At 32.2% G+C, this 21,668-nt stretch overlaps 1 protein-coding gene across 1 annotated transcript; it reads left to right on the top strand.

The window, feature by feature from the left end:
- Nucleotides 1-5,796: 5,796 nt before the first annotated feature.
- On the top strand, nucleotides 5,797-20,271 carry Phum_PHUM576020 (Ephrin type-B receptor 2 precursor, putative; the record flags this gene model as incomplete). The annotated part of the gene is made up of 16 exons (XM_002432143.1): nucleotides 5,797-5,814; nucleotides 6,148-6,433; nucleotides 9,960-10,105; nucleotides 12,666-12,900; nucleotides 13,277-13,432; nucleotides 13,530-13,690; nucleotides 16,802-16,976; nucleotides 17,061-17,152; nucleotides 17,278-17,458; nucleotides 17,577-17,759; nucleotides 18,569-18,709; nucleotides 18,812-19,071; nucleotides 19,156-19,365; nucleotides 19,454-19,632; nucleotides 19,718-19,876; nucleotides 20,004-20,271. 16 exons carry the CDS (start codon nucleotides 5,797-5,799, stop codon nucleotides 20,269-20,271), a joined length of 2,850 nt encoding a protein of 949 aa, XP_002432188.1.
- Between the last annotated feature and the right edge of the window lie 1,397 nt (nucleotides 20,272-21,668).

The raw sequence follows: 21,668 nt of genomic DNA on the forward strand, positions 1-21,668 counted from the left end.
TCATTTTATTCTTTTCCATCAACTTTTCCATCTTTCATTTTTTCTTTTCTTTCTTTCCTTCTCTCTCTCTCTCTCTTTCTTTCTCTCGCTCTCTCTCTTTCTCTCTTTTTAATCGTGTTTTTTTAAACGAGGGTTGTTGTGTAAGAATTTTTATTAAGGTTTATGAATTTTCCGTTCGGGTTCTTTTTTTGTTAATGCCCTTCACTTCTGATCGATTTTCCGTTTGTTGTTGTTATTGTTTGTTTGTTTTCTCGTCGAAACATTCAATTATTATTATTATTATTTTTTTTCTTTCTTTTTTAAACCGTTAAATAATCAAAAGAAAAAATAACGATTTCATTTCATTTCATTTTATTATTCGAAAGGGTGGTGGTGGTGGTGGGGGGAAAGGGGGCAATGGCGTCGGCGAAGGTGAAAGCACTAAAAAAAGCAAAAAAAGGGGAAAATTAGAGTGAATCATTTTTCTGCAAATCGGAAAATTGTTTTTTTTTTTTTTTTTTCATTTTATTTCATTTTAAATTATTCGTAATTTTTTTTTTTTTTTTTTTTTACGACGACGGCTGGAGTTTTATATGGAGCGTGACGTAGAACCATTTTGTCGAGCCAAAAAAAAAAAAAAAAAATTAAAAGTTTTTTAATTTTTTTTTTTTTAGAGAACAATGTTAATAATAATTGCTCGAAATTAAAAAAAAAAAATTTAATGCATTTTACGTATTATTTTGTTTAAAAAAAAAAAATTATCGATCACTATTAAAAAGACCGGAAATTAACTTTTTTTTAAAAAAAAAAAAAAAAATTTTTTTTTTTTCGAGTAATTTAATTTTTACGGCTTTAAAAAAAAAAAAAAATTTTTTCGTAACTTAATTTTCCACGGTCGAATTTGTCGTTAGACCAACAAAAAAAATTCAAATAACGTAATTAAGGTGTTGTTGTTGTTGTTGTTGTTGTTGTTGTGTTTGTCGTTGTTGCTGTTTAATCATTTGTCCTCCCGACAGATTCAGTTTTACCAACTTTATATTATATTCATATGAATTAGATTTTTTTTTATAATTTTTTTCCCAATTTTTAATTGTTCCCTAAACTCGTTCGATTCGTTTCAAAATTCTACAAAAAATAATAGTAATTATTATTATTATTATTATTATGGTGATGATGATGATGATGACTACTACTACGAGGGTAATAAAAAAAAAAAAAAAAAAAAAAAAAAAACATTTTCGATTTGTTGTTTCTGATAATTAAAATTTTATTTTTTTTCCAATCAATTTTTTTTTTTTTTTTTTTTTTTTACGAGTGAAAATTATGTTGTTGTTGTTGTTGTTTTAATTTTGTTTTTTATTTCGAAAAAAAGCGTGGTAGGGGGTGGTGGGGGAAGGTGAGGGGAAATGTTGGAGAAAATGCTGATGTGAAATTAGTATGAATGAGTACAAAACGAATTATTTATATATATATATATATCTAATGAGAGATCCTCCCCTTTTTTTCTCTTTATTATTATTATAATGGTGCGACGAAACGATCGTGTCTTTAATATTAAGGTTAAGGGAAAAAAAACGAAAAATTTTCCCGATCGAGAAAGCTGTGCGAAAATGGCGGAGTGAAAAATAAAAAATAAAAAATGGAAAAATGGAAAAAGAAAATTTAAAAATTACGATAAGAATTGCTGTTGTCGTCGTCGTCGTCGTCGTCGGTTCTTTTTTCCTATCTCTCTCTCTTTCTCTCTCTCTCTCTCTCTCTCTCTCTCTCTCTCTCTCTCTCTCTCTCCCTCTCTGTTTCTCTCTCTCTCTTCCTCCCTCCCCCTCCCCCCTCTCTCTCTCGTTTTAACACGAAGGCGGAGATTAATAATAATCGAATTTTATAATCAACATCGTCGTCGTCGTCGTCATCATTTTTATTCTTATTTTTATTATTATTATTATTATTATTATTTCTTTTGAATTCGCAAAAGTGCGACAATCGATGATGGCCGAAATTTATCACTGTCGACCTTTAGCACAAAAATCACTTTTTTTTTTTTTTAATAAAAAAAAAAAAAAAAAACGGAAATTAAATTTGTTACAATTTTTCAATTGCTCCGTTTTTTTTTTTTTTTTTTTAAATTTTATTGGCGTCGAATCGATAATCGGGTTGGAGGGAGAAGGGAGAGGGGAGAAAAAAATGAATACGAGGGGGGATAAGAATAAGGAAATGAATCGTTGAACCGGAAATTCTATAAATGTTTGGCGCCATTTTTTTTCCTTTTTTTTTTTTTTTTGAATAGGATTTGATTCGAGCTTTGAATTTTTTTTTTTTTGCGAAATGAAAGGGGATGGAGAGAGGAGAGGGGAGGGAAGGAGGAGAAAACGCGCCGTCATTTTTCCTTTTTTCCTTTTTCATTTCATTTTAGGTCGAAATCGTAAAATATTCTTTTTTAAATTCGTTTATAAATTTTTTCTTTTTTTTTTTTTTCGTGATTAATATCGTCGGTGACCCCCTTTTGAAAAAAAAGAAGGGAGATGGTGGTTGTGGGGGGCGGGGGAAAAAGGGGTTGAAAAAATATATTTTGACGAAAGGCAATCCAACAACAGCAACAACAACAGTAGAAAATGGAGAGAAAATCGTTCTAATTTTAATCAAACTCTTTTTGAGTATTTTAATTTATCATCATTATTATTATTTATTTTATTTCCGGTTTCCCGAGAGAAACTGAAAAGGGATGAACTGGGAAGGAAAAAAAAAAAAATTTTTTTTCTCCCCCCATTTTTTTTTTTACATTTTTAAATATTTATTTAAATTTTTTTTTTTTTTTTTGTATTAAAAAAAGTGAAAAATGATGATGATGATAATAATAATAATAATAAATTTGCAAATGGCGATTTTTCATGAGAGAAATTATTACAAAAGGGAGGAAACGAAAAGGGTTTGATAATAATAATGATAATAATAATAAAATAAAGGTACACAGGTAAAATTTTATTTCATTTTTTTTTTGTGAAAAAAAAAAAAAATTTTTTTTTTCCACCGCCTTCGCGATGACATTTTAATTGGCGGATAAAAAAAAAAAAACGGTCGAAACGTGTTGGCTTATTTTTGCGGGGATTTTTTTTTTTTTTTTTCATTGTCCGTGACACGATTCCATCTCTCTCTCTCTCTTTCTCTCTCTCATTGTCTCTCTTTGTCTCTCTTTCTCTCACACATTTGTTCTGTTGTTCTCTCTCTCTCTTTCTCTCTCTTTTTGCTCGTTTTTCACTCCATTTTCATTTTTTCTCTTCGCTCCCTCCTCTGTGTCGTCCTCTGTTTCGGACTTTCATCAGTAAAAAATATTCAAGTGATGGCGGTGGTGGTGGTGGTGGTGTCGGTGTCGGTTTTGTTTCATCCAATTTTTTTTCTTCCTTTCTTCTTACCCTCTCCCCTCTTGTAAAACAAACCGCAAAAGTTTTTCATTTTTCTACAAAAAAAAAAAGAGGAAACCGTGAAAAGTGTTCGGCGTTGAGCGGGTAAGATTTTAGATGCCCTTTGGTCCCAAAGGAACGGGGGTTCGTTTCTAGGGTTTTTCCTGTCTTCCTCTCCCCTCTTCTCCCCCTTTCTTTCTCTCTCTCTCGCTCATTTCGATTTTATTATACGTTTCCTTGTCTTCTTGTTTTTTTTTTTCCCTCCCTAACTTTTACTTACTTTAGATTTTCTTCCCCGCCCTCCCGTCCCTTTTCCCTGTCTGCCTTCGGTTCGTTTACACTTTTTCTTTTCTCATTTTATATATATATTTATTTATTTTTCCTTCCTACTTTCAGTTTTTTCTTCACCTGAACGTGATGCGACTTCTCATTATTTTACACTCCGTCAAATTTTATTTTTATTATTTCTTTCTCTCTTTTTCTCTCTCTCTCTCTTTCATTATTTACTTTTCTTTTTCTATTTCCCTCCCCCCGCTTCGCCTCCTTCTTCATTTTCTTCTTCATTTTTTCTTACTCGTTGCTGACACATTTTCTGACGTACGATTTTTTTTCTTTTCTCTCCCTCCTTTTTTTTTTTCATTTTTAAACGGAAAAGACAGTTGGGGAGTGGTAGTAGTGGGGACGGGGGTGGTAGTGGTGGTGGTGATAAGTAAAGTCAGAAAAGTAAAAGAAATGAATGCGTGAGACAATTCGTGACTCACGATCGCAGAGAATCAATTATCCAGTCAGAGTTTGAGTTTTCGTGAAAGATAGTAATAAAGATTTTTTTTTTTTTTTTTTTTTTGGAATGCGCGGGAGTCATAAAATTATTATTATTATTATTAGCATTTTTTCTTCTGCTTTTTAGTTGTTTTTTTTTTTTTTTTTTTGGGCACTTTTGAGTTTTTTTTTTTTATTTTACTCCAAATAAATTTAAGGGCTATAAATTATTACAAATAATAAAATGAAAAATTTATGTACTAAAAAAAAAAAAAAAAAACAATAAAACAAAGATGGAATGAAGGGAGAAAGAGAAAAAAAAAGTTTGAAATGATGAGAACGAGGGGGAAAAGAAAGAAAGGAAGAAGGAAAGAAACAAAAAAAAAAAAAAAAAAAAAAACAAGTTTAAATGAAATAAAAATAATAAAATAAAAGAAACTGGAATTTTCGTTTTTTTTTTTTTTTTTTTTTCAAAATGGCCGAATCGATATTTTTAACGATTTTTTTGTTGTTGTTGTTGTTGTTGTCTGGAATCTGTTTCCGGTTGAGTTTTTTGAAAATTCGAATGAGATAATTAATTAATTAATTTTTAAAACCAACACAAAAAAATTTCCATTTTTGATTTTCGTTTTTTTTCCCTTCCCCCTGCCACTCCCCGCCTCCTTTGTGAGTATCACGCTAATTCCGTAGTATTTGAGTTCATTAATTTTTTCACGATTGAGTTCGTTGACGATGATGATAATGATGATAATAATAATAATAGTTGCGACGATGATAATAAAAATAAAAAAAAAAAATTTTTTTTTTTTTTCTAACTCGCTCGAGTCGTAAATCAATTTAATTTCTTACTGTTTTATTATTACCGGGGATAACTCGAAAAAGTTTTATTATCATTATTATTATTATTATTATTATTTATATCAACTGTATAAAATTAATTATTTATATCATGTTGAATTCGTAATGCCAAAAAAAAAAAAAAAATCTTTGAAATTGAATTTTAAAAATTTTTTTTTACGGTTACTGCTACTGTTTTGATGTGAAAAAACGTTCACGGAATGATTATGTGTGACGTAATTGACACAAATATCAGTTCTACCAACCTCGACTGATTTTTTTTACTCTATGACTTTTTACCCTTTCGAACGTACGAAATGTACCAACGCATGATCGACTTATTAATATTATTATTATTGTTACGATTCGTCGATGAATTTTTTTTTCTTCATTTTCTCTTCCTGGATTTGTCGTTTCGATTCGATGGGAATTTTTATGTTTGTTTGTTTGTTTGTTTGTTGTCGTTGTTATAAAGTTAATTATAAATTTCGGTTAAAGTTAAATCCATTTTAATTAAAAAAAAAAAAATTTGCTTTCATTCCCGTCACGTGACTGTCACACTAATCGGGTTTTTCCTATTGAAAAATTTTTTATTTTATTTTATTTTGTTTTATTTTATTTTTCACATTTAAATTGTCGTAACGGTCACGTGGTTGTTGTTGTTGTTGGAATTAACGATTGTAATTTACCTTTTTTTTCCTTTTTTTCCTTTTTCTTTATTCTCCATCTTTTTTTTGTTTTGTTTTTATTGGATTTTACGTTGACCGTGACGGTCATTTTAATCAAAGGAAAATAAATTATTTTCCATTTTAATTTCGAACGGATGTAAATGTTGGATTTGTGTGCGGTAAATGGATGAAAAAGGTGGAAGGATGATGAAACGAACGAACGAAGGGGGGTAGGGTGGGGTGGTTTGAAGTGGGGGGTAGTCGAACGAAATGAAAAGGATTATCTGTAGAAAAAGGACTTTGATGGATCGGCGGTGGTTTTTTTTATTATTATCATCATCATCATCATCATCCTCGTCATTATTTTCGTTTAGAATAAATTGAGTTTTGTGGGGAGGGGACGGGGAGGAGCGATTTGCGTAACGTGCTTACGTCTGTGTACCTGAACGTACTTTATTCGATTAGTAATTAATTTTTGTTTTTGTTTTTTTTTTTTTTTTTAATTGTTTCAGTGGATAGAAGAAAGTTTTACAAATTTCGAAAAAGGAATCAATTGGAGATCGCATGTTGTGTGCGACGTGACGTACAATTCGGTCAACAACTGGCTGACGACGCCTTTCATAGAAAGAGGTCCAGCCAATAGGATTTACATAGAAATTAAATTTACAATCAGAGACTGTTCGATGTTCCCCGGAAATGCTCTCAGTTGCAAGGAAACGTTTAGTCTTCTTTATTACGAATTCGATGGAGCTAAACCGGAGCCACTGCCTTGGGAACCGGACAAATATAAACTCATAGGTGAGTCGAATCCTTTCTCCTTCTAGTGGTATAATTATAACCGACGAAATCGCGAAAGTGAGGGAAAACGGTTGAGCACTGGAGAGAGAAAGAGAGAGAGAGAGAGAGAGAGAGAGAGAGAGGGGGAGGGGAGGCAAAGGTTTTAAAATTTAATTTATATTCATTTTGAACAAGGGTAATTATTAATTAATACTCCCCCGCCTCCCTCTCTCCCTCTCTCTCTCTCTCTTTTTTTCTATGACGACATTTCGAAAATGTGGAAATCATTTTCAAAATCTCATTGTGACAAAATTTAAAAGAAAGGGATAATGAAAAATGAATTGCGTGCGTGTAGGTGTGCGTGTGCGGCGGGGGGGGGGAAGGAAGAGGGAGGGAAGGAGGAGAAAAAAGAAGATTTCGAATGAGATTTGTGAGAGAGAGAAAAAAAAGGGCAACAAAACAATGGAGAATTATCAAAATGTAAATGTGTACTCTCATTTATTAAGGTTTTTCTTTTCGCGTGCTTGTGTATGCGTTGGTGGGTGCGTACGTGCGTGCGTCTTTGTGTAAAGAAAGAGCGAATAAGAGCAAGTAGTCAAGATAGGAAAAAGGAGAAGAATACAAAGCATTTAGATGAGGTTTTTCTCTCTTAATGAAGGCGATGTTACGTGACTTTGGTTGGGGGTTGGAGTAAATGTAAGATATGTGAAAAGAAATTTCGTAATAAGGGAAAAAGGGAAAGAGAGAGAGAGAAGGGGGGAGGGGGTAAAAAGAAAGGAAAAAAAAAGTTAAATTTTCGTTTATTGCTTTTTATCAAAAAGAAACTGGAAGGTTGTCGCGCACTCACGCACTCACGCACGCACGCCGTCGTTATTGTTGTTGTCGTCGTCGTCGTCGTCATTTTTTTTCTTCTTCAAAAAAAGATTCATTTTATTATTATTATCACTATATATTTTTTTCTTTTCTTTTTCTCTCTCTCTCTCTTCCTCTTTCTCTCTCTTTTCCCGGTTCATTCGCGTTTGAAAATTTCTCTCACTTTGATGATATATTTACTCGCTACCTTTTTTTTTTTTTTATACGTGAGAAATAAAATCGTAGTCGGTATCGCATATAAATGTTTTTTTTTTTCTTTTCTTCTTCTCTTCTCATTTTTCTTTTTTTTTTTTTTTTTTTTTGGGGGGGAGGTGGGAGGGCGTGTGAGTAGTGGGAGGGAAGTAGGGGGAGTTTGAATTGAATATGAAAAGCAGAGAGAAGACAAAGAATTATTTGTTTGTTATTTCGAAAATTGTGACTTTTTTTTTTTTTACGTACGTACGGAAAGAATGAAACGTTGGGAAAATAAATGGGGGCGAGAGTGACAGAGAAAAAGGGGAGAAAGGGGGAGAAAGGGGGAGAAGGAAAAATGAAAAGATTCGTGAAAATCACACAAAATATGTATATATATATGAAAATGTGTCAAAAGAAAAAAAAAAGTCGAATCGTGTCGGTGGAAGTCATCCTTTTCGTATTTCAAAAAAAATTTTTTTTTTTCCCCTCTTTCTTCCTGTATCCCCCTCCTCCTGTTCTCATACGATTATTTTTTTATTTCTGCCCCCCTCCTAACCCCCTCCTCCATTTTTTTCCTTCTTCTCATAACTTAATCCTTCAATTTTTTCGAAAGGTTTATTCGTGGAAATTTCTTTTTTTTTTTCTTTTTTTTTTTTTTTCTTTTTTGTTTCTCTGTCATGTCGGAATTTTTTTTTTTTTTTTTTTTTTTTTTTGGGAGGGGTTGGTTTTAAACGAGAGGAAATGAGGGAAATTGTGGGGGGTGAAGTGAATGGAGTGGGGATTGGGGGGAAAGAAAAAGAAGAAGAAAATTTAGGGTTTAAAATAAATTTAAAAGTTTTTACGTTGAAATTTCTACACGACTGACGTGATTTGAATGATGAATCCACCAACGTTTTTTGGGATTAACAATATATAAGATCTTATACACGGGAAAAGGGCGAGTGGAAAATTTTCAATGAAAAACGTAAGCGTGCGTACGTACGCACTTACACGCACATACGGAAACGAAACGAAACGGAAAACAAAACGCGTCTATTCGATTTTTCTTTTGTTTTTTTAAGAATCACGTGATTAAATAATTGAAAATTTCACCGCCGCCTTGTAAAGTCGTATGTTTATTATTATTATTATTACTAATTTTTTTCCAACGCTTGCGTCCCGACGGTCTGCACCTGATTCCTCAGGGAATAATGCCTAAATATCAATTTTTTTTTGTTTTTTTTCATAAGAATTTTCTTTAGACTTTTCCAGATTTTCTCCATCCATTTTCAGACGTCTTTAGTTATTTTATTATTATTAAATTTTATTTGGGGGGGGGGAAGAGAAAAAGTTTTTAATTCGGGCCGAGAGAGATTTTTTTTTTTTTTTTTTTCTTATATGTTTTCACGTAATGTTGGTAATTTTGTTTTATTAAAGATGGCGGGCGGGTCGCGGTCGCGATTAAATCCGAACAATCATTAATTTAACAATAACACTTGTCATTTTGTGAGAATTTTTTCCCACCCTTTTTAATTTTTTTTTTTTTTTTTCGAAAAGCTTTTTCTTCTTCTTTTTCTTCTTTTCTCTCCCGCCTTTTCGTTACGTAATGATTGGAGATGACGGTGCAAATGTCGCATAACGCACACGCACACACACGCACATACGGAATTTTTGTTTCGGCCTTTTTTTCTCGTCTCTTTCTTTCTTTGTTTCGAAAGAATTCGAATATCGGCTTAAAAGTTTTTTCTTTTTCTTTTATTCTCTCTTTTCCTCTCTCCTCCCCTTTTCCTAGTTTAACAAAATGGAAACGAAATGAGGGGGGATGCGGTGTGCGCGCGTTCGCTCCAGGTCGACGACGGGAGTAATAATATAAAAAGGGTCAGGAAAAAAAAATAAGGGATGAATTTTTTTTTTTTTTTATATATGTAATTCACCGGAAATGCGTCATTCAAATGAATAATGGCGGTTTATTTATTTATTTACCAAAGGATATACAGCGAATGCAGTAAATAAAAAAAAAACAATGATATTAATAATAATAATAATAAAAATGACGGTGAGGATGAAATTCTTTTGTCAGGTTTACAACTACTACTACTACTATTATTATTATTATTAATTTTAAATGGGATTTGCCATTTTGATCACGTATCCGGTTGTTAAGACGTAGATTTAATACCTGGTTTTCTTTTTTTTTTTTTTTTTTTTTTTTTTTGTTAAGATTATGGGAAAAGCGGACGTTACGGACGAGATCCGCGTGAAGTATAAATAAAAAAAAAAAAAAAAATTTAAAAATACGTTTGTCGTTAACAACTGTTTGTTGTTGTTGTTGTTGTTGTTTTAAGGTGGTTAAAGTGCTTTCGTTCCGGTTTGTTTGAAGGAAGGAAAGAACGAAGAAAGGTTCAGGTTGTGACACGTGTGTGCGTGTGTGTTGAATGAAAGGAAAAACCTGCAACAGCAGGAACAGCAGAAGAAATTGTTATTTTAATTTGTTTTTTTTTTTGTTTGTTTCTTTTTCCAGGTCGTATAGCAGCCGGCGAAGGGAGATTTAACGTAAATTCAGATATATTAATAAATACGGAAGTTAAAAGCGTTCCAGTGACTAAGAAAGGAGTTTATTTTGCATTCAGAGATCAAGGAGCTTGCATAAGTCTTTTAGCCATAAAAGTAAGTCTTTCCTCTGCAAATTTTCTAACGTTAATATCATTATTATTATTATTATTATTATTTTTTTTTCTCCGGTGAAATTGGTTTTCTTTCTCTCTCTCTCTTTCTTTCTCTTTCTCCTTCACTCCGTTTCTATCCCGACTTTTTTTCTTTCTTTCTTTTTTTTCTTTCCTATTCGTTTTGAATTCGTTATTTGAATGACTCAGGAGATGTTTGAGATGAAGGGGAGGGGAGGGGAGAGAAGGCGGGAAAGGGGATGATTGAACGAGTGAAATTTTCTTTTGCAAACATATTTTCTCTCCTGAGGGTTTTATTCATTCCTGCCAATTCGGTTTTTGAAATTTTTTTCTCTCTCTCTCTCTCTTTTTCTCTCTTTCACTTACTCTCTCTCTCTCTTTTTCTCTCTTTCACTTACTCTCTCTCTCTCTTTTTCTCTCTTTCACTTACTCTCTCTCTCTCTCGCTCGACACATCCATTTCTGGTTTTTTTTTATTTTAAACTTTGTTGTGGTTTTTTTTCCCCCGTTGTACACTTTTCGTTAAATTTTTTTTTTTTTTTAAATTTTAATTACTACTCATAATGATAATAATAACATTACGTGGATTTTGTGCGCGTCGTATCATTGACCTTTGACCTTAGATAATTAGAAAGTTTTTTTTTTTTTTTTTTTTTTTTGTATTTTGCACATCACGTATGGATATCACACGCATGAATTAAACAAAATTAAAATCGTCGATGGGGTTTTTTTTTTTTTTTTTTTTTTTTTTTCGGGGCGAATTCTAAAAAAAATTTCTCGTAAAAAAAAAAAAAAAAAGTGGAGGAAAGAAATTTCTAGAACAAAACGAATCATTTAATTAAATCACAGATGATTCCATGGTTTTTTTTTTTTTAATTTCTCCAGCAAAAAAAAAAAAAGGAAAAGTAATAAAATTTTATCCATCGGTTTCGGTTCGGAGAAGTTTTTTCTTTTTTTATCTCTCTTTCTCTCTCTCTTTCTCTTTTTCTTTCTCTTTTCTTTCTCCTTCTTCCGTTTCGCCATTTTTCTCTTATAATTTCTAATTTTCTTTTTTTCGTGCCTTACTACTACTACTCATCTTTTTCTTTCGTTTCTCTCGTTTCAAATAATGTTTGTTTCATTACTCAAATGAAAAAAGATTCAACATCCGGCGGTTTTTAAAATAGAATGAAAGAGAGAGAGAGAGATTTTTTTTTCTTTCCTTTTTTACCTCCTCCGATGAATTTAGAAATCCAAACTGATTGGCTTAAAGAAAAACCTTTTAATGAAAATTGAAAATTTAAAATTAAAATTAATAATTGATATTTTCATAAATTTTAAATGAGCGAACAACTTTTTCTCTCTTTCTCTCTCTCTCTCCCACTTTCTCTTTCTCTCTCACTATTCAATTAATCATGTACGCGAACGGATTTTCTTTCTCGCGTTGTTTTTATTTTATTTTTATTTTTTTGCAATTTAATTTTTCTTTTATAAATTCGCTGACGGTGACAATAATAATAATAATAATGATGATGATGGTGGTGGTGGTGGTGAGGGTGGTGGTTCTTTTGCATTCCTTTAATAATAAAATTCTCTCTCTCTCTCTCTCTCTTTCTCTTTTTTTTTTTTTATTTACTTCCGTTCGGTTTTTCCCTTTTTATTCGATCTTTTTCTTCTTTGCGTTTCCTTTTCCGGACTGAAAAAAAAAAATAAAAAAATTTTCTTTTCTTTTTTCATTTTTTCGTTTTTGTTTTTGTTCTTTTGTTGTTTATTTTTTTTTTTTTCTATTCGGGGAAATTATTCTATAACAAAAAGAAAAAAAAAAATTAGATAGTAAAAAGCGCATCAAAATATCCGACGACGAGATGAAAGTTTTGAAAATTTAAAATTTTATTTACCTTATATACATTTTGTGTGTGTGCGTCTGTGTCGTTTGTTTGTTTGTTTGTTTGTTCCTTGCGTTTGTTCCTTGCGTTTGTTGCTTTCGAGTAAATGTAAAAGAGTGTTTGTGATACAACTTGAAATTTAAGAAAAAAAAAAGTAAGATTTTTTATAAGAAATGTCATTCGAATTGTAAAAGATGGCGGCGGGGGGGGAAGATTTAACTATTATATAAGTTAAAAAAAATTAAACTCGGAAAAGGTGGAACGAACGAATGAATAATAATAATATTATCTCTCGACGAATCGATGAATCGTTCGATAGATCGATTTATCGAATGATATTTGAAGACGATAAATGAGAAAATAAGTTTAATTTATCTTTCCTTGGTAAAAATGTCACTTTTAACCTGAAAGGAAATTTAAATATATATATATATTTATACGTATAATCAATTGATGAGAAAATGGGAAAAGGGATTTTAATAAATTTTCAACCTTTTGATGAAACCTTTTTATCGAGAAAAAAAAAAAGAAAAGAAAAGGCATCGTTTAATGCCATTTATATCAGTCGAAATGCCAAATTAATTTTTATTCTCTTTTCCTTTTCCATTTTCTTTTATCGAAATCGTTTCACATTGGAAAATTTGTTTAAAAAAATTTTTTTTTTTAAAAATCATTTCAGGTGTATTACATAACGTGTCCGGAAACGACAATCAATTTCGCACATTTTCCGGCCACGTCGACGGGAAAAGAAGTAACGGTTATAGAGCAAGCAATGGGAAAATGCGTGGAAAACGCTCAGGAAGTTGGAAAACCCACGTATCTGTGCAAAGGAGACGGAAAATGGTATCTTCCGACGGGTGGATGCAAATGCAATCCCGGATATCAACCGGATTTCAATAAGAAAACGTGTAACGGTAAGCATCCATTTTGTAAAAGGAAAACTTTCCCGAGAAGAAGATGAAGTGCCTGCTCCTGGCGTGCTTAGGGTCATAACCGTAACACTCGGGGGTCTTTTTTTTTTTTTTTTTTTTTTTTTTTTTTTTTACATAACCCAGACCGCCGGAAAATGGCAATGAGTCATTTCCATTGATGATCTTCCACTAATGGAATATTAAAAACCCGAATTTTTAAGGGTTGAAAAATTAAATTAACCGCCCCTAAACTAATCTCTCACGTGTGGTAGAAGGATTTCGTAATTGAATTATCATCATCATTATTATTATTAGTGTTTTCTTTTGAGAGGAAAAAAAAAAATTTATTTATTTTTTTTTTTTTTTTGTTCTCCAACAGTTTGCCCTCCTGGTAAATATAAACATTCGACGGGCGATGACAAATGTCAGGGATGTCCGGAACACAGCAAAGCACCGGATTACGGTTTTTCAGAATGTCGTTGCAACAGCGGATACTACAGAGCGGCAAAGGATCCCAAAGACATGCCTTGCACGCGTATGTTCCTCGTCAATTGATTTTTTTTTTTTTTTTTTTGTTTCCAAGCGGTTGACGGTTGGCATTAATTAAAATTGTTTGTTTGTTTTTGATGCAGAGCCTCCTTCAGCTCCGCAAAACGTCACGTCGTATTTTGTGGATCCGTCAACTGTCATTATATCTTGGAATCCACCCGCTCAACGTGGCGGTCGTAACGATACAGTTTACAGGGTTTTGTGCGAAGGTTGCGGCGTTTCCGTTTCTTACATTCCAAACACGGTAAGTGTTTTTGTTTTACTTGCCTACGAAAAAAAAAAAATGGCGGAAAATTGTTTCGAGAAAGTAAAAAGGAAAAGAAGAAGAAGAAAAGAAAATTATAAAAATTCAAGAAATTAAATTTTAAATCGTTTTCACCTTCGCCATCTTTTTCATTTTTTATTTTTCTACTCATCCATAAGGCAGGCACATGGCATCTCTCTCTCTCTTTCTCTCTCTCTCTCTCTCTTATCTATCTCTATCTCTTTCTCTGTCTCTGTCTCTCTTTCTCCCTTTCTTTTCACTTCGTCATTTTTTTTTCTCATCATCTCCATCTTTTTCATTTCTTTTCTTTTCTTTTCTTATTCCGCACGGTCTCTTGAAAGCACTTTTCTCAACGCAAACTTTTCTATTGGTCCCGCGGGAAAAAAATTGAAAAAAGAGAGAAAGAAAAATAATAGAATAAAATAAAATAAGGGAAGAAAAAACGACGACGCGACGACGACGACGACGACGACGACACACGATCATGATTCTGATGACGAGAAGATAAAGTTTTTATACAGCCGACAACAAAAAAAGTTATTATTATTATTATTATTATTAATAAAAAAAAATTTCGATCAAAACTTATATGACCGGAGTTTTCAAAAAAGAAAAAGGAAAAGAAAATGAAGTAATGTCAACAGGAAAAAAGAGGAAGGGAATCATCAACAACAACAACAACAAAAAGGAAAATTTTTGGGAAACTTTTCTTTTTTTGGGGGACGGGGGAAAGGGAGGGGAGTGAAATGTATGGGAAATTTTTTTTTTATTTTCCACAAAACAAAAAAGGCGGCATTTCGTGTCAATTTTCAAAGGTGGCAGATTTTCAAACCGGGAAAATTCTTATCTGTAATTGTACGGTTCTCTCTTTCTCTCTCTCTCTCTCTTTTCTTCCTGTTTAGTTTTTCCCGAACCTCCCCGGGGGTAAATTTTTCATTTAGAAGTGATGAGGGTGAGTACGGGAAGGGGGAGAAATGAGTGGTGGTGGTGGTAGTAAAAGGCTACGTAAAAAAAATGGGAAAAATTTTACAAGGGGAGGTTTTATTTTTTTTTTTTTGTTTTAGAGGAGCGGACTTTACGGATAAAATAATAATAATGGAACTGGGGGGACTGAGGGAGAGGGAGGGGGAGGAAGGGGGGTGGAGCGAGTAACAACGATCACACTCGGTGAGAAAATAATAATAAAAAAAAAAAAAAAGAAAAAAAGAAAAATTTTGACGAGCCATAACATTAATAGGGCCGGTCATAAAAAACGTTTTGATATGTTTAAATTTTCATGAAACGTGATAAAAGCTTTCAAAAGTTTGTTGTGTGAGGTTTTCCTTAATTTTCTTATTCGGTCCCTTTTCTCTCTCACTTTAATTTTCTCTCTCACTCACTCACTTTCTCTCTCATTCTCTCTCTCCCCTGTTCTCTTTTCCTTCCCTTTTGCTTTTTTTTTTCCTTTCTTTATAATGTAAAATTTATGACTTTGTAAAAAAAAAAAAGTAAAAAAAAGTAAAAAAAAATATGAAGGGTAATTTGAAATGTGTGTGTGTGTGTGTGTGTAGAGAGAGAGAGGGAGGAAGAGATGGTGGGAGGGAGGGGGAAAAGGCCATCGGTGGAAATTTAAAACTTATTCATGGCCAATTTTTTTTATGGAATTTTCCCTTTTCCCGCTTTTCCTCCCCTTTCCGGTTTGATAAAATCAATAAAAATTTCAAAAGAATTTTTCTTTTTTTTTTTTTAAAGAAAAATTTGGGGTGGTGGTGGTGGCGGTGGTGAAAAAATAATAATAATAATAATATGCGTGAAATGAAAAACGCGAATGAAAAAAATTGTGAGGGGGGCGGGAAAAATACCAAAAAAATTTAAAAAAAAAAAAAAAAGAAAAAAGAAAATTTTTTGTGATGGACGCGGATGGAATTGAACGTTCCCCCCCCCCCCCGTATACAACATGTCGGACTCATGTTTCGTTATTTGTTGTTGTTTTTTACTTTTTTCCTTTTTTTTTTTCTTTCTTTTCTTTTCCGTCCCCTCTTCCTCCCACGCCCCGCCCCCAGCTTCTCTTCTTTTTTTATTTTGCAGACGACGTATTTATTTCTCTTTCCATTTTTTTTTTTTTTTTTTTTTTTTGTGTTCGTTCGAGTTAATCTTTCCTTTCTCTTCTGCTTTTTTTTTTTTTTTTAATATTTTTTATTATAAAGGTTAAGTTTATTTAAACTCTTTGACTTATTATTATTATCATTATTATTATTATTATTATTATTATTATTATTTTAATCTTTCTTACTCTGATTCTTTAATTATGTATTTTTTAATTTCCTTTGTTTGACGATCGAATTTAATATTTTTTTTTTTTTTTTTTTTAACCTTTGATATTTTTTTTTTTTTTATAATCTTGCGACGTCAAAGGTTTTTTTTTTTTTTTTTTTTTTTTGCACCAAAGGAATTCATTTATCAGTTTTGAATTCCTTTGAATTATTATTATTATTATTTACTTATTTAAATTTAATTTTTTTTATTCCCTTTTTTCCCTCCACCCATCCTTTCCCCTCCTTTTCCTCCGCTTCCTTTTCCTTAGCTTTTCATAACTCGGAGTTTATATATATATATATTTAAAAAAATAAAAAATAAAAAACTTTTCCTTTGATAAATTTCCTTTTTTTTTTTCCTTCTTCTTTTTCTTCTTTTTTCCAAACGAGTTTGTCATTATCCGCTTGCTTTTTTTTTTCTTCCTTTTTTTTCCCCTTTTTTATTCCGTTCAAATGATTGACTTCAAATGAAAACAAAGTTTTTTTTTTTTTTTTACCTTACCTTTGATCCTTTGCCTTTCCGATTAATTCGTTTCGTTTGTTTTTTTTCTTCTTCCTTTTATTTTATTTAATATGAAAGTAAATGAATGAATAAATTTATGTTTTTCATTAATTTAATTTCAATTGATTTAAATAAACTTTATTTTAAAAAAAAAAAAAGGAAAAAAGGAAATCTTTTAAAATTTTCCTTTTTGAACGTTTAATTCGTATATTATTATTATTATTATTATTATTATTATTATGATAAACAACGCGAAGTGGATAATTATTTGATTTTGTTTTTGTCTTTTTAAAGGATTTTTTCAACGACACAAAAATTACTCTGACGGGTTTGAATCCGGTCACGACGTATAAATTCCAAGTTTATGCAGAAAATGGCGTCAGCGATTTGGTGGGTGAAAAAAGTCAATTTACGGAAATAATTGTTTCGACGGAAGCGAGCGTCGTTTACAACGTTGCCAATTTGAAAGGTATGATAATATTACATTTTAAAAGAACTCTAATTTTTTTTTTTTTTTTTAAATTAAGATTAAAATGAAATTATTTTATTACAGTTAATTCGGTGAAAAGCCCCGAAGTTGTTTTGTCATGGGATGCACCGCCGCCTACGACAAACGACGCCGCAGACGAAGTTGAAAATTACGAGGTAAACAAAACAAAAAAAGGCGCGAAAACGCGCGACCCGTCACGCTCCTCGTTTATAATGATTAATTTCCTTTTTTTTTTTTTTTTTTTTTTTTTTTTTTTTTTTTTTTTTTTTTTTTGGTTCAGGTACGTTATTTCATTCGTAACGATAATGGTAACGCGTCGACGAAATTAACTAAAGACACGACGATAACGCTCACGGATTTAAAACAAAGGACGGATTATGGATTTCAAGTGAGAGCGAAAACAAACAGAGGTTGGGGAGATTTCAGTCCGATTGTTTTTCAAACAACCCGTCAGGTTTTACGTGAGTATTGCGGATTTTTCCGTTTGTTTGTTTGTTTGCTTGAAATATCAAGTGCGAAATAATTAACCGTTTTTAATTTTCCCCCTCCCCCTTCCTTCTACTTTGTTTATGTTATTAGATTACGTGGGAGAAGATGATAACATTCAAGTGAGAATAATTGCCGGAGCGACGGTTGCCGTCGTTGTTTTACTCGTCATAATAATAATAATGACGGTTTTGTTCCTTCGAAGCAGAGGATCCGACGAATGTAATAAAAAACAACCGAGCGACTGTGATACGTTGGAATACAGGAATAGAGAAGGTCAGTTTTTATCAACAAACAAACAAACAAACAAACAAATCTTTGGAATTTATTTTTTTTCCGTCGTTCGCCATTTTTCAAATTTTTTTGTTGTTGCGGTTTATCATACGTAATTTAATTTGATTCCCTTTTTTTTTCTCTCTCTCTCTCACTCTCTCACTCTCTGTATGTCTTTCTCACGCTGTCGCCAACATTCGAAAACGTCGTTGGAAAAAAAAACCCAAAATGTTTACATCATGATTAAGGAATAGTGATGACATACAGTAAGTTTTAAACGATCCATTTCCGGTTTGCTCGCGTTCGTGTTTGTTTGTTTTTCTTTTTGCCTTTTTTTATTTTGACGTGAATTGTTGATGATTTAAAAAGAGAAAAAAATTGTTTTCCAAATTGCTGTCGTTTGTTGATTGTTTCTTTTTCTCTTTCTTTTAACGTTTGTTTTTAATAAACGTCCGACATGGTTTTGTAGTGAAATTGCTTTTTTTGTTTTTGTTTTCAATTTTTTTTTTTTTTTAAGCCGTTTGTCGTTGTTTGTCATTGTTTGTTGTCGTGGATTTTTATTTATTTATTTTATTTTTTATTTTATTTTATTTTAATTTTATAATTTTGTTGTCATCGTTTTTTTTTTTTTTTTTTTCTCTTTTTTTAATTTTAGTTCGATGCAATTTAGATCCGATCGTGACGACGCATACAAACGGAAGTAAGTGTTGTACAAACAAAACCCGCATGTTATGTTTTATTATTATTATTATTAATTTTTTTTCCATTTTTTTCTGAGTTTTTAAATTCGTTTCATTTTTCTATAAAAACAGTGACGACTCCATTGGTGACGCAATTCGGAAGTAGTTCGAGAACTTATATCGATCCACACACTTACGAGGATCCAAATCAAGCCGTTCGAGAATTTGCGAGAGAAATCGATGCGGGTTGTATAACGATAGAAGCAATAATTGGTGAGTCGCCATTTTTTCCTTTTCTCTCTCTCTCTCTCTCTCTCTCTCTCTGCTTTTCTTGGTAAAAGTTCTTGTCACTGTGATGGTTTTTTTTTTTTTTAGGCGGAGGAGAATTCGGGGACGTGTGTCGCGGAAAATTAAAACTTCCACCCGATGGCAGATCGGAAATAGACGTAGCGATAAAAACATTAAAACCCGGAAGTTCGGATAAAGCGAGAAATGATTTTCTTACGGAGGCGTCCATAATGGGACAATTCGAACATCCGAACGTCATATTCCTACAGGGCGTCGTGACGAAATCAAATCCGGTCATGATAATAACCGAATACATGGAAAACGGAAGCCTCGACACGTTTCTAAGGGTAATGCTATCGACTATTTCCGCTTTTTACTTTCCCTCTTTTCGAGAGTTTACTAAAAAAGAATGAATTTTTTTTTTTGGTCAGGCGAACGATGGAAAATTTCAAGTTTTACAATTGGTAGGCATGCTTCGCGGCATCGCTTCGGGCATGCAGTATCTCTCGGAAATGAATTATGTACACAGGGATTTAGCCGCTAGAAACGTTTTAGTTAATTCGACATTAGTTTGTAAGATAGCCGATTTCGGTTTAAGTCGAGAAATAGAATCAACGACGGAGGGAGCCTACACGACGAGGGTAAGAGAAAGCGGTTGCGATGGGGAGGGGGGGTAGATTCCCACGTGACAGTTGAATAATTTATCCCCTTTTTTTTTTCTTTCAAAAGGGAGGTAAAATTCCCGTGCGATGGACTGCGCCGGAAGCAATAGCATTCAGAAAATTCACATCCGCAAGCGATGTTTGGTCGTTTGGTATAGTATGTTGGGAAGTCATGTCCTACGGCGAGAGACCCTATTGGAACTGGTCGAATCAAGACGTTATCAAAAGTATAGAAAAGGGCTACAGGTGAGTGAAACCATCGTTAACGGTTTTCTTTTATTATTATTATTATTATTATTATTGAATTAAATATGTGTGTGTGTTTTAAAAGGTTGCCCGAACCTATGGATTGTCCCGAAGCCATTTATCAACTCATGTTGGACAGTTGGCAAAAGGAAAGAACTCACAGACCGACTTTTGCGAGCATAGTCAACACTTTGGACAAATTAATACGATGTCCGGACACGCTTAGGAAAATTTCACAGAACAGGTAAAACGGAATCGTCCGACGGGGTCGTTGGACGCCATCATCACACGCAAGAAAAAGAAAAGAAGACGACTCGAGCGTTTCTTATTCATTTAATTTTTTTTTTTTTTTTTTTTTTTTGTCTATCCAGGACGATGAATCCTTTGGCACCGGATGCTCCCGATTTGACGACGCTTTCCTCCGTCGACGAATGGTTAACATCGATAAAAATGGCAAGGTACTTGGAAAATTTTGCTCAAGCGGAAATCACGACAATGGATGACGTTTGCAGGTTGACGGTTAAAGAATTGACGGCGCTCGGCATAACACTCGTCGGTCATCAGAAAAAAATAATGAACAGCGTTCAAGTATTAAGAGCTCAAATAAGCGCGAATTTAAGCGAAGGATTTTTAGTTTAAAAAACAAACGAACAAACGAAACAAACAAACAAAACAAACGAGAATTTTTTTTTCGGGTGACGCCGATTTCGAGTTGATGAGTTTACCATCATTTTTCGAGCAGCAGAATTCAAATAATAATAAAAAAAAAAAAAAAAAAAAAAAGTGACTTCAAGTGACTGACGACACTGCCAACATCGAAATGTGAAATAATTCAGTGTGTGCGTGCGTGTGTGCGTGTGTTTGTGTTTGTTTAAAAAAAAAAAAAAAAAAACGCAACAACAAACAATAAAATTCCATCATATTTTATTATAATCGAATTTTGTAAATATAACGGTTTTCATTTGCTTTATAAATAAGAAATTATAAACTTTTAACGAATAGATTAGTTTTTATTATTATTATTATTATTATTTCGTTCGCTTTTCAATTTATATATACATAATATTTTTCCGTTAAATTGTTTACCATCATCATCATCATCATCATCAACTCGAAGAAGCAGAAGAAAAAAAAGAAGAAGATGAAGGAGTGAAATTCGAATAAAAAAATATTAAAAACGTTAAATTCTGCTGCTGTAAGGAAAAAATTAATTAAAAAACGGATCTCAAAATGATTGTGTTGTGTTCTGCTTGAAAAAAACATAAAACATAAAACAAACAAAACAAACAAACAAACGAAACGACAGTGATTTTAAATGCATTCCGGTCAATTTTTTTGTCGATTTTTTTTTTTTTTTTTTTTGCGAACGTCCAACGAGTTTAAAATTTACGATATGAAAAATTTAAAAAAAAAAAAAAAGCGGAAACGGAAGTGAAAGTGTGGAAAACGCGGAAACATCGAGGGAAAAAGGTGCACACCCCCCCCACATTTTTTTTTTTTTTTTTTTTATTAAATTAATTTTGGAAGGGGGGGATTGCATCGATCGATCGGCTACGGAAAACTTCGTTGTGACGTTGGCAATGACGTCATTGACATTTTTCACTAAAAAAAAAAAGAAGAAAAAGGAAAAAAAAAAAAAATCTTCCGTCCAAAAAATAAAAAAAATAAAAAATTTTGATTTCATTCATACCACGTTCGCGCGCGGTTTTTTTTTTTAAATTCACAAAACCGGAAACGAAGATTAAATTTTTCATCGAATCGATAAAATCATAGAGAATCGAAAAGGGAAAAGGGGAGGGGGAAAAAAGGGGATGATTCGCGATGGAAAAAATTAAATAATAATTTACTTACGAGTTTTTTCTTTCTGTTTTTCTCTTCCCGGATGACGTAATACTGATAAAATGATAATAAAAAGAGTGAAAATGTCATTGACCCAAAACCGAAAAGCAAAAAAAAAAAAAAAAAAAAAAAACATTTTTGTAAAAGTAACAATAATAATAATAATAATTATTTTAAAAAAAAATATTTTTGATATT

Source organism: Pediculus humanus, genomic scaffold, assembly GCF_000006295.1.
Source record: "Pediculus humanus corporis 1103172108306 genomic scaffold, whole genome shotgun sequence".
NCBI lineage: Eukaryota > Metazoa > Arthropoda > Insecta > Psocodea > Pediculidae > Pediculus > Pediculus humanus.